Source organism: Rhamphochromis longiceps, linkage group LG19 (assembly GCF_057381845.1).
Source record: "Rhamphochromis longiceps isolate RC_006_pf linkage group LG19, R_longiceps_female_GT1.1, whole genome shotgun sequence".
Taxonomy (NCBI): domain Eukaryota; kingdom Metazoa; phylum Chordata; class Actinopteri; order Cichliformes; family Cichlidae; genus Rhamphochromis; species Rhamphochromis longiceps.
The window spans coordinates 7,062,068-7,074,127 of NC_140575.1; the positions used below are offsets into that span (position 1 = coordinate 7,062,068).

Genomic DNA, 12,060 nt, shown 5'->3' on the forward strand with positions numbered 1-12,060 from the left:
CTTCTCAAATATAATTGCTGACAGTGGGGAAAACGGGGGCCAAGCTGTGATTACCACGAGTCCCAGAGCACGTGAGCTATCACAGTTGCTCTGTACTTGTCTCACCTGCTGATACGAGTCACAGCACTAAAAAAAACCTCTTTGTGGAACAGAGACTGTGTGTATTGCCCTCAGATGTGAGGTCCCCTGACAAAGTCCACTAACTGCAGTGAGTGTGACCTCGGAACCTCCCTGAGCTGCAAAAACTGACTGCCAAAGTGAGACGAAACCAGGAGCTGGGAGGTCAATCAATGTCTGCTGGAGTGTCATCTGATGCCAGCACTCCGTAGAGGCCAGTCTGGGGTCTCCTAATGAACCGTCAAGGACTAATCAAAAAGTATCAAGTCTTGACAGTAGTGAACAGTTTATACAAGACCGGTGCACTGAACTTTGAGATTTCTTGTCATACCCTAACAGTGAGAGATTGGAAGTCACCACTGAAAACTTAAAGATCTCACTGACACCGTGACAAATTCGCTTTTCATATACTCTCAGTCGACATGCCTTCTTAATTCAAAGCTGCTGGTCCAAAACCTAGTACCTCGTGAACCTTGTGTAATGCGTAAACATGAAATTCATGTTGAAAGTACATTCAAAATTTTAAGAGAAATAGAAATGAAAAGAATGAACGATCAAAAATTCAAAGAAAAAAAAGGAAATCACACCTGTGCAAAAGATAAGGGGGTCAGAGGTCTATCCAGGTGTTAAGAAGGCTTTACAACATAATAAAGGCAAATATCAAACCAGTAGGCATGTATAAGTCATTCGAATGGATCAATAAACACGTCTTTGCAGATATGTTATGTAAGACATTATATAAAATTAAGACTCTAAAACTCTCCTAAATTCATAATAGTAGTTTCAAAGCTGTAGAGTATTTATAAACCCTGTGACAGAGTGGTGACCTGATGGTTTTGTTAACCTTCTTCCCCATACCTGTTTTGTTTTTTAAAACCTGTACTTTAGGCATAATTTGCAAAACAAAAAATGCAGTCAGTCCTTACTTGAAGTCCTACATTCAACCTACCTTATCATATTCAAACAGAACCTAAACACAACATGGACAATCATCTGCCCATATCAGAAGATGACATTCTGACCTGCCGCATCATATGACAGCATTGCTTTCCTGACGTTATCCTACAGTCGACTTTAATTTTGAGCTCTCCACAGCCCCACTTGTTCCTCCTGATAAAAACCATTTCATTGTTTACCAGGCGCTTGTGGTTCGATGTGAGTACTCCTCCACGACTTCATTATTCCTGCACCGCTCAGCCCCTGATGGCCTTGTTACCTTCAGCAGTGAAACCTCAGAGTTGGCTTGTTTGTGCTGTGTTTTAATTTGGTCCCATTAGCGAAACCACAACACTCTTCTCAGCTTCACAACACCAGATGAAAAACATTAGCGCAGTAACAGTAAAAACAAGGCAAGAGTTCACTGATGCACATTGTTTGTATTTAGAATATGTTCTTGTTCAGAGGGATTTCCACGGTGTCTGCTCTTTTAAAGGAAGTACACGCAATTGTATTTTTGCCGCTGTTCCTAAAAATGTTTTACATTATACATCACTTAGTATTATAGTTTCATAGGTTACTACACAAACCTATGAAGCAATCCGGAAAAAAAAGACACTGGAAACATTTTAGTTTAAACCCTCAGGAGAGGAATTTTTAACAAGCTAGGTTCAATGAAAGTGTTGGGGAAATACAAATATAAAATATAATAATATTTCTTTTTTTCCTGATAGTGATTGTATGTTTTGATATGTAACGAGTACCGTACCATCGCTCAGTAAAGTAACCCTGCTGAGCATTCGGCTGACCCCAGGTTATTCATTTAATCATGATTTATGGGTGTGATTAAAGAACTAAATGTGGTGATTCATCTCTGAGCTTCATATGTGTCATTATCAGGTTTTCACCAGGATATCTTTTGCAGAGTGAGATGTAATTTAAAATTTCAGTTTCTGGAAACTTAAACTGTGATCTTCTGTAAAAAAACAACCCAAAACCATTTATTACACAGCAACATTTATCCAGCATCTGTGTTACTTTCTTTTACTGCCATAACTGCGACATTATCACAAACAGATTGCATGTAATTGCTACCTTGAGCACATTTAATTTCAAACCGATAGACTGATCAGTTTGCTCCCTCTTATTGCGATCTTCACACACTGAAGTTACTTTGAAGGTTGCAGCTGAGTGCGAGTGTTTGCAGTCATGGTCTGGGTCTTTTAAAGAAACCATTTAAAGGCAACAAGATTACAAGTTCATTGCACACTGTAATTTTGGTCGTGTTGTTGTCTCCAACTACTGTCCCTGTGTGACTGTAGCATTACAGGAAGAGGTGCTGCACCAGGACCCAATACTATATAAGATAAACAAGTATTAGTTGGATGAGTAATGGAAAGCTACTCTAGTAGTGATCACAGTTAAAGATGTAGAGTTAAGAGTAAGCACAATGGGCCTTAATAAGCTTAAACAGCAAGACACTACCTGCGAACAGGTTAATTTGAGCTGTAAGGAGGTCATTTTTATTACCTGAGTAGAACTTAGCTAAGTGCTCCAGTACTGCTTACTTTAGCTCCATAACTAAAAAAAAAGAATTCCAAGTTATTTCTAATGAAGATGTTATTTCTACAGGATGTAAGTCTTCATTTTCTTTGAATTTGCCCTTATGTTCAGGAGGTTAGATTTTCTCTGAAACAAGGACATGTTTTTCTGTTTTTCTGTTTTTCTCCTGGATTTCTCGAGTGTAATCACTTTGGGGGTTTAGGTCTAAGGTGGAGACAGACATTTGTCACACATCAACCCTCCCACCAGCCGCCCGACTCACTCACTACAAAACCCATTAAAATGTTTGCACAGCAGTAAATAGTCTATTAGGTTGTCCTAATGAGAAGTAAACAATACATTCTAGTCAGGATTTATTTGGAGACAATCAGCCAGAATATTTTACTTACCCAGAAAGATCTAGATGCACAGTTGGTGCTCGTTAAAACACATTTATGCGGTGGTGTTACTCTTGAACCATCGTCCCCACTGAATTTTCTTTCGGTATGTATTTGCAACTTGAATCCAACAGCTGAGCTTCTGTTAAATCCATCATCTGACAACACACACACATCTGTCATGGTCCTGGGTCATTTTGGCCCAGCGTTTTGTGTTTCCTTGAAGTTCATTTTTGTGCTTTGTGTTTATTCTGATTTTGTATTGGTTTAGGGTTGAACCTGTAGTTTGGTGTGTGTATTCAGCCCTACCTGTGTCTGTCCTTGGTGCTCTGTTCATGTCCCCGTGTTGTGTTGTAAATCAGTCTGTGTGTTCCTGCTTTACTTTGAAGGCTCATGTTCTGGATTTCCTATTCTATTTTGAAGGTCTGTGTCTGTTGTCATTGTGTTCAGCTTGTGTCCTCCGGTCCTCATGTGTATTAGGTTCAGCTGTTCTTCCCTCCTGTGTGTGATTACCTGATTACCTTGTGTGTGTGTGTGTATATTTAGTGGGTGTCGGTCTGTGTTCATTGTCGGCTCGTCTGCGTTCTATGGTGTTCCTGTCTCTGCGTCTCTCTGCCCCGCACCCCTTTTGTATGGTCTCAGGTTTGTCATTTAGTTCTCCCAGTTTAGGTTTCTTCAGTTGTTTTGTCATGCCTCACTGCCTGTTTCTGCCATTGTCACTTTGTAAATAAACATCACTCGTATCATCAGTCACTGCTGCATTTTGGGTCCTCCCTTTCCTCCACACCACACGGCTCATTCCGCCAGCCGTGACACACATCAATGTAGAGATTTTCTGTGATCAGTCAGTAAACGAAAACACTTTTTCCTGTGTATTTTTGCTGTTACTTAAATAAACATGGCAGCTAGCCAGTATGCGTTCTTCTAGATTTTTTCCCCTGCCATCATGTAATTATTTATTTGACACATGAATTCCAGCTGCAGGTTTGTCTAATATTACTCATCATAATTAATTCCAGTGAGAGCTCTGTTCGACATCAACAAAGACTCTAACTCACGATTCAATAAAATCAGAAATAACAAGCTGTTAGCTTGTAGTAAAAACTTGCTATTCATTTTCCCCCATGGGTCTGTGAAGCAATAGCGATGCTGCAGCATTGTCAAAATTGATTACAGATATGTCTGAAACTAAAAAGGCAATTTATCTCATTTTCTTTGTGAAAATGACCACAAATCATTTAAAAATAAAGGACTCTGGCAGATGGGAGCTCATTTCCACTTTGCCTATTTGGGTCACATACTGTAGGTTGTCAGGTCTGTGTGTGTGTCAATATTTTCAATACTGGAATTTATGGGTAGTATCAGCTTTTCACTGTAAAAGCTTTTATAACTATAATATATTTATTCCTCATATATTAAAGCACTCTTCTCACTGATTGCATGTTAATTTATTTGACTGTTTGACTACCATTGCATGGACTACATCCTAACTGAAAATGCACGTACAAAAGAAGCAGCAGTCTTCTCATCTTTCATCTTTAAGACAGCAAAAAATTTTGAGACAGTAAATTATTTGATTATATTGACTGAAAGTTGTATGTGCTTGTTAATTAATATTTACACTTTAAACAAAAATCTGAATTTAATTTTTTTAATTTAAAAAAAACAATGAACCTTTTTTTCTAAAGGCCTTCTGTCTATTTTGGCTGCTCCCTTTAGGGGGTGCCTTATCAAATGATTTGCCTCTGTCTAACCCTATCCCTAGCATTCTTGTGTTACAATAACTCTCTGCACGTCCTCCTTCAGTACTTCCATGAATCTTCTCTGTGGTCTTTCTCTTTTCCTACTTCCTGGCAGCTTATCTTCGACATCCTTTGTCCAGTATATGTATAATCCCTCTTCTGCACATGTCCAAACTGTCTCAACCTTCTAACTTTGGATCCAAATTGCTCAATGTGAGAGTTGTCTCTCTACTCATACTCATTTCTAATTTTTCCCATCCTGGTCACTCCAGATATTGACCCGATACTTGACATGATCCAACCCGTCAGCTTGCAGCTTGCACCACCTTGCAGTCTCCTATTTCTTTAAGATTGCACCTTCGGCATAAGATATAGTCCACTTGTGTACACTTCTCTCTTACCTCCTGCATTTCTTTCTTAGCAACATACCTACCCATAAACTCCTCATCATCATTGTTCCCTTAACCTACAAACCCACTAAAGTTTACTCCAATCACCAAGTCCTTACGCTCACCTGGAAACTCCTGTCTTTCCTTCTCTCTCACTACCTGCTAATATATCTTCCCCCTATCTTCTTCCATTGTTTTTGACCAACAGTAGCACAGTTTCCATCAGCACCCTGTTGGCCAACTTCATCAGGTTGCTGTTTTTAACCTGGGCCCATATAGATCCAATACGGAAATCTCATTTTTTATGATCCATATGTTTGATTTGGCCAGATTGTACTTCCCCGTTTATCCCACTCAGGAACCGACACTAGGAGTACATCAGGTTTTGACTCTGGCTTGACTTGGTTTTTAAAGTAAATATACAGGAATAATGTAGTAGTAATTTAATATAGAAAGTAATATCTTACCCTCAAACAGTTAACTTGGAATTCACTGTTTATTTATGAAGTTAAACTTATAAATAATCATACACTTTGATTGTGTGTGTGTCTTTTATGCTTCTACAGTATATCCTTGCATTTGTGTGGGTACTTCTGTTTGTGTGCAGGCCACCTTATCACAGGGTTTTTTCTGTGTGTCTGGGCTGTAGGCGTTAACACAGACTGACAGATTTTTGTCCCTCACACTCATTCAGTCTGACAAATCATCCTAAACTCCTCTGGCAGATTACTTAAAAAATAGAAATAGAAAATATATGAACACAGAGGTTGGATTGCTGAAAAAAGTAATGTAAATGGGGGGCTTTTTATGTTTCTTTGTACATTTGTAATTTTAATACTCATATGGAAATATCTACATATCCAACGTTGTCTCATTTGAATGATTCACTTTAATGATAAAAAAGTCATGACAAAAGACAAGTTTTTTTTAAGAAAAATCTTATCAAGTGAGAGGTGATGTTGATATCCTTTGTTTCACAAAAGCAACAGGTAATGATTAGAGGCTATTCAGTAGAAAACAAAACAGGAAGTAATATACTTTTACTAAAGGCAAAAGCTATTTGAGTAAATTTAGCAAGACAAGCTGAACTGACAGATCTGTCCACACTGTTTGCCTGATGGGGTTCAGAGTATGCTATTATAAAATACTGCTGCTGATATGACATCAGTGCAGGGGATTGTTTATTAAGTCCAGTTTTCTTCTTTGTGTCACAGTGGTTTTAAAAACAAACTTCCTGAAAAGATTCCTACCAGCTGATCAGAGCCTCACTTTTGACAGCATCTTGTCTTCTCTTCCCTGGGGTGCTTCGGCATTTATTAAATATTAGCAAATCTACTACTTTCTATCACCCCCAAAACTCGCCACCCCTGTTTCTGTATCCACCAGATGGGAAAACACAGACAGATTTAAATAAATAGAGCCATAGGGGACAGGTCAGATTTTAAATGCAGTATTGAGATGACAGCTTCAACCGTAGCCTGACTACATGGATTAACTGTCTAAATTCACGTGAGACCAGAAAAGTGTTTCTGGAAGCTGATACAGAACGATGCATAATCAGCAATCCATCAGTAACAGGTTTCTGTGATTCCAGGGCTTTGTTGGTTACTTCTGTATTTATTTATTTACTCTCCTACTGAGATCAGATACTTCTGTATGAATATATTTTCTCCAAAATACATATACTGTGCAAAAAAACTGCAGGTACACTTTAATCAGATAAGTAGAGGAAGGGGTTGTTAATCAGTATCAGCTACTTTCTGTTAATGAAATAAACAATAAGTGCACTAGAGGAGCAACAATGAGACAAACCCTAAAACAGGAATGGTTTTACAGGTGGAGGCCACTGACATTTTTACGCTCCTGGTTTTTCACTAGGTTCCATTTGGCTAGGGTCATTGTCACTACTGGTAGCATTAGGAGATACCTAGACTCTACAATGGTTGCATAGATACTCCAATTCTCCAGGTTGGCACATCAATGCGTGCCCTTTCCAAAAGGCTTGTTGTGTCTCCCAGCACAGTTCCAAGAGTGTGGAGTGTGGAGATTCCAGGAATTAATTCAGTTCAATTATTTATATAGCGCCAAATCACAACAACAGTTGCCTCAGGGTGTTTTATATTGTAAGGTAGACCCTACGATGACACATACAGACAAAAACCCAACAATCGTATGGTGACAGTGGGAAGGAAAAACTCCCTTTTAACAGGAAGAAACCTTCAACAAAACCAGGCTCAGGCAGGGCGGCCATCTGCTGCAGGAGGCCCTTAACTCACCTGCAGGGATGGTACCTGCTCCTTTGTGGAACAGAATGAGCATTGCCACTGCCCTAAAAAATGAACTTCAGCAGGCTACTGCAGGAATGTCTCAGAACAACTGAAACAGACTTCATGAGGGTGGCCTGACATCCTCTAGTGGAACCATGCACGGTCCAGCACTGTGGAGCCCGATTGGCATTTGCTGTGGAATACCAGAAATGGCAGGTCCACTCCTTGTCCACCATCTGTGCTCTTCACGAATGAGAGTACGTTCACCCTGAGCACATGTGACAGATGGGAAATGGTCTGGAGAAGCCGTGGAGAATGCTATGCTGCGGTTTGGTGGTGGGTCATTGATGGTCTGGTGGGACGTAGCCATGGAGGGAAACACAGACTTCAACAGGCTGTGCAATAGGACCCTGACTGCCGTTAGTTATATGGATGAAACCTTGGGTCCAAGGATTTCATCCTGTCCTGGAACACCTCTGGGATATGTTTTGCTCCGTTCAACGTCACCAGGTTGTATCTCAGACTGTCCACGAGCTCTGTGATGCTCTGGTTCAGATCTGGTGGAGATCCTTCAGTTTACCATTTATCATCTCATTTGGAGTTCTCATGTATGCAAACTAATGAGTGCTATTTTGAGTTGCTGCAAGGAAATTTTGGCAAAATAGATGGAGTCAGCCAAGTTTTCAGGGAAATGATTCATCGACAGAACTCTTAAAACTTTGTGTCAAGATTTTTATACACTAGTTTATAAATATGGTGCAAATATTATTTAACAGCATGATTCCAGTTCTTGACTTTCTTTGACTGACTCAATTGTGGTGAGCTTCAAAAGGTTGATTTCCACAGGCCAAACTCAAGCCATGGCAGGTTGTATAAGCTATGGAAATGTGCTTAAGTCAACACAGACTTTGACTGTTATAGAAATGCAAAGGAGAAAGTACCGAAATTGTAAACTCAACATATTTAAACTGTTTTGTTAACACTATAAGTTCAAGTGCTTATCTTAAAGACTCCTGAATATCTTGCTTTTGTACCTTTGGAGGCTCAATTCTTTGGCAGTCTGTTTTAATTTGAGCCCTGTTATTTGTCTCGAGCTTCCTTGACAACCAGTATTCCAAAGTGCTGATAGCCAGACCTCATTTACACCTGATGAATGCTACTAATTAGCTTTTCATCCCAAATAGTTTTTGTACTGTGGTTACTTACTGTGGTGACACAGATTTCTTCTGCAGCTTCTCTTCATACCCATCCACACATCCACATGTCACTACTTTAGATAAAATAAAATTGGCTAGAAATTGATATCCCAAGGTTGAATTAACCTTCAAACCATTGCCTTTCTGTGTTCTGAGGTGACACTTACCTCCCTATGGGCTATCAAGTCAGCCAATTAGAAATCTTGGGTTTGGGGGGCGGAGAGCTGTGAGTCTGAACCTTAAGTTCCAGGCCAGATGTGCTGTTGGAATTCTTCCTGAATTGCTGACGGGGTCCTGGAAAGGTTTTGTAGGCTGGGAGGCAGCAGACTTTGAAGGACTTATCTCACCACTGACATGCAACACCTTTATGTGTGTGAATGTCCTGCTTTTATTCTTTGTTTTGTCTCTCTTTCAGACACACTCTTTTCTTTTTGTGTCTCTGTAGACTTGCTTCTGTGAGATAAACTGTCCAAGGAAAAGAAAGCACACATACACACTTTGTTTTTGTCATGTTTCTGGTTCACTTTCTTTGTTTTTTTAATTTACTATTTTTACACTACCTCATACAGCATCCATATAGAGAGTTTATCTTGAATGCACAGTTGCTGCAAGAAAATCCAACATTTGCCTCTTTGATCCTTCTTTACAAACTACCCCTTTGTACTGTACATTCATTCTGCCCCAGCCTTGCATTCTCACACATCATGTCGTCAGATTCCCTCCACCTCCTGCAAACCACAAGATTTTTCAGAAGTCTTCCAAATTATTGTTTCTTTTTTCTTTCCTTTGTCACTTGTATTGTCTGGGAGGAGGCAAAAAACTATTTTGAGTGAGGTCTCTATGGAAACAGTAAAGTACAAGCAGGATAGTGAGGAGGCTGAGCAGTGACGCATGATGGCTTTAAATTTCAAAGGTGAGAAACACTCTTGATCACCAGGAGACATTATATAATATACATCTAACACTGATCTCTAAGTTTGTCTGACTTTTGTAAGTGGCTTTAGATGATTACTCAAACCTGCACCCCTCTAAGCCACTGTCACAAACATCTGTTTGTATTTGGCTAATAAAAAGTCAGTTTTTGGTGATTACCCATCTGCTTCAAATAATGCCAAGTTAATGTTGTTTTTGAAGTCTTTCAAGTCATGCAGCTCTCTCCTACAAGTGTATACTCATCTGAAGATATTTGGTAACTGGACTGGTTCTTATGTAGCAGTTTTCTGCTCTACCATGGCATTCAACGTGCTTTATACAACACGCCTCCTTTCATCTACCCACCCAAGAACTTTTTCCTGTGCTTAAGTGCATTCTGTCTAACATTCACCCTGCGATCAATGCATCAGAGAACAGCGTGGGGTGATTATCTTACCTAAAGATATTTGGTGTGCTGACACTATGAACGCGTTCGTTTATCTACATCGTTCATCTAAACAGTAACTGCAGCCATGAGAGTACCTATCTTAGCATTACACAGAGTTTTATATGGAAAATGTGCACGTATCAGATTGCTTAAAACAGGTGGGGAGAAGTTAGAGTTTAAATTTAACTCTCCCTTCTTTGGTGCTTTGGCTAGTCCCAGCTTCTCAGCGCTCTGTCTCTCTGCCCTGGCGACCTGCACCTAGAAGGCGGAAGGTTCCCCTTCCTCACATCTCTTCCCTGATAACTTGTTCTTCTAATGACCGTGAGAGTAATTCTGGCTTAGACTGGATACTGTTTTTATCTCACAGGGTCTGGATGACCGACCTTATCATAGGACTTGGTGTCCCTTCACCTTGAAGCTTCTACACTGTCGCGATTTCTAACTAAACACTGTCTAGACATCTAAATTCTTAAGCTGTTATTCAGTATAATACCTAACACAAACCAAAGCCAAACACAAACCTCTTTGGTTTTCAGCCACTCTAAGTCATCTTTGCCTTTTTCATCTTAGACAACAGGACTTTTCCTGTTGAAGTTTTTCCATTTGTCCATCGCATCGGACCCTTGGCAGAAGGGTCTTGTTACCAAAAGCTGTACCTACAGTCATGTGAAAAAGAAAGTTTTCCTGGGACTCTATGCAGTGTAACAAACTAAATATACCCTCTCTTCTTCCATAGAAAGTCAGAGGGTAAGTAGAAGCCATGTTCTGCTAATCAAATGCACCCAATTAAATGATCATCAGCTATTGGGATCACCTCTATAAAAGCAGAGATTTGGTGCTTTGCTAGTCTGGAGTATTCAGGAGTATTGGTATAAACGGTGCAGCACGGTGGCACGGTGGTTAGCACTGTTGCCGCACAGTAAGAGGGTCCTGAGTTCTATTCCACCATCAGGCCGGGGTCTTTCTGTGTGGAGTTTGCATGTTCTCCCCGTGTTTGCGTGGGTTCTCTCCGGGTACTCCGGCTTCCTCCCACTGTCCAAAGATATGCAGCTTGTGGGGATAGATTAATTGGATAATTCAAATTGCCACTAGGTGTGAATGTGAGTGTGAATGGTTGTCTGTCCCTGTGTGTTAGCCCTGCGACAGACTGGCAACCTGTCCAGGTTGTACCCCGCCTTTCGCCCTATGACAGCTGGGATAGGCTCCAGCGCCCCCCGCGACCCTGAAAAGGATAAGCGGAAGCGAATGGATGGATGGGATGGTATAAACCCAATGCCTCAATCTTTCCAGCAATTTCACTGAAGGTCAGACTGTGCCATGCTCAGAGAAATTGCAAAAGACTCAGGATCTTCATCTCAAACTCCATGCTTCAGTTAGTGTAATACGTGCTAATGTTCATGACTGTACAAGTACGATTTGTTTGGAAGGTCTGCCAAGCCAAGACTCTTTTATCTAGAAGGACCAGTTGCTTTAAATGTTGTGGTGGATTGGTGTAACTCATTGGGCACATAAACCAAATTAGTATTTATGTAGTGCTTTTCACTATTGGCTTCTTGCAAGGTGTACATTTATGGTTAGAAATTAAAACAAAGCAGGCTCCATTTCTTTTTAAAACATTAGATTTTTGGCTCGGTGTGTTGCAGTAAGCAGATATTTAGTTCAAGTCAAAATAATTGTTTTCATCAAATGTTTTTGAAATGAGCGCTTTATACATTTCATATTTCTTCTCCTACTTGCTTTCTAGCTCTGCTCTATGCCACCATCTTTGGAAATGTGACCACGATTTTCCAGCAGATGTATGCCAACACCAATCGCTACCATGAGATGCTCAACAATGTCAGGGATTTCCTGAAACTCTACCAAGTTCCCAAGGGTCTAAGTGAGAGGGTGATGGACTACATCGTCTCCACCTGGTCAATGACCAAAGGCATCGACACGGAAAAGGTGAGACTGAGACGCAACATGTCAGGTAAAGCTAATGTATTACTGATGTGCCATCTGTTTATGGAGATTTGGTATTTTGTGCTACAGTAATCATCCGGGCTGGAATTGAAAAAGCCAGACACCGTGTCGTTTATACAGATTACAAAGTATCAAGTGATGTGTCAGGAAG

At 40.2% G+C, this 12,060-nt stretch overlaps 1 protein-coding gene across 1 annotated transcript in view; it reads left to right on the top strand.

The window, feature by feature from the left end:
- Positions 1 to 12,060, top strand: part of kcnh5b (potassium voltage-gated channel, subfamily H (eag-related), member 5b) — a 190,397-nt gene that overhangs the window by 85,956 nt on the left and 92,381 nt on the right. The window contains exon 9 of the mRNA XM_085391423.1: positions 11,692 to 11,891. Within this exon, the coding sequence (XP_085247549.1) occupies positions 11,692 to 11,891 (200 nt within the window). The remainder of the gene's footprint in view (positions 1 to 11,691; positions 11,892 to 12,060) is intronic.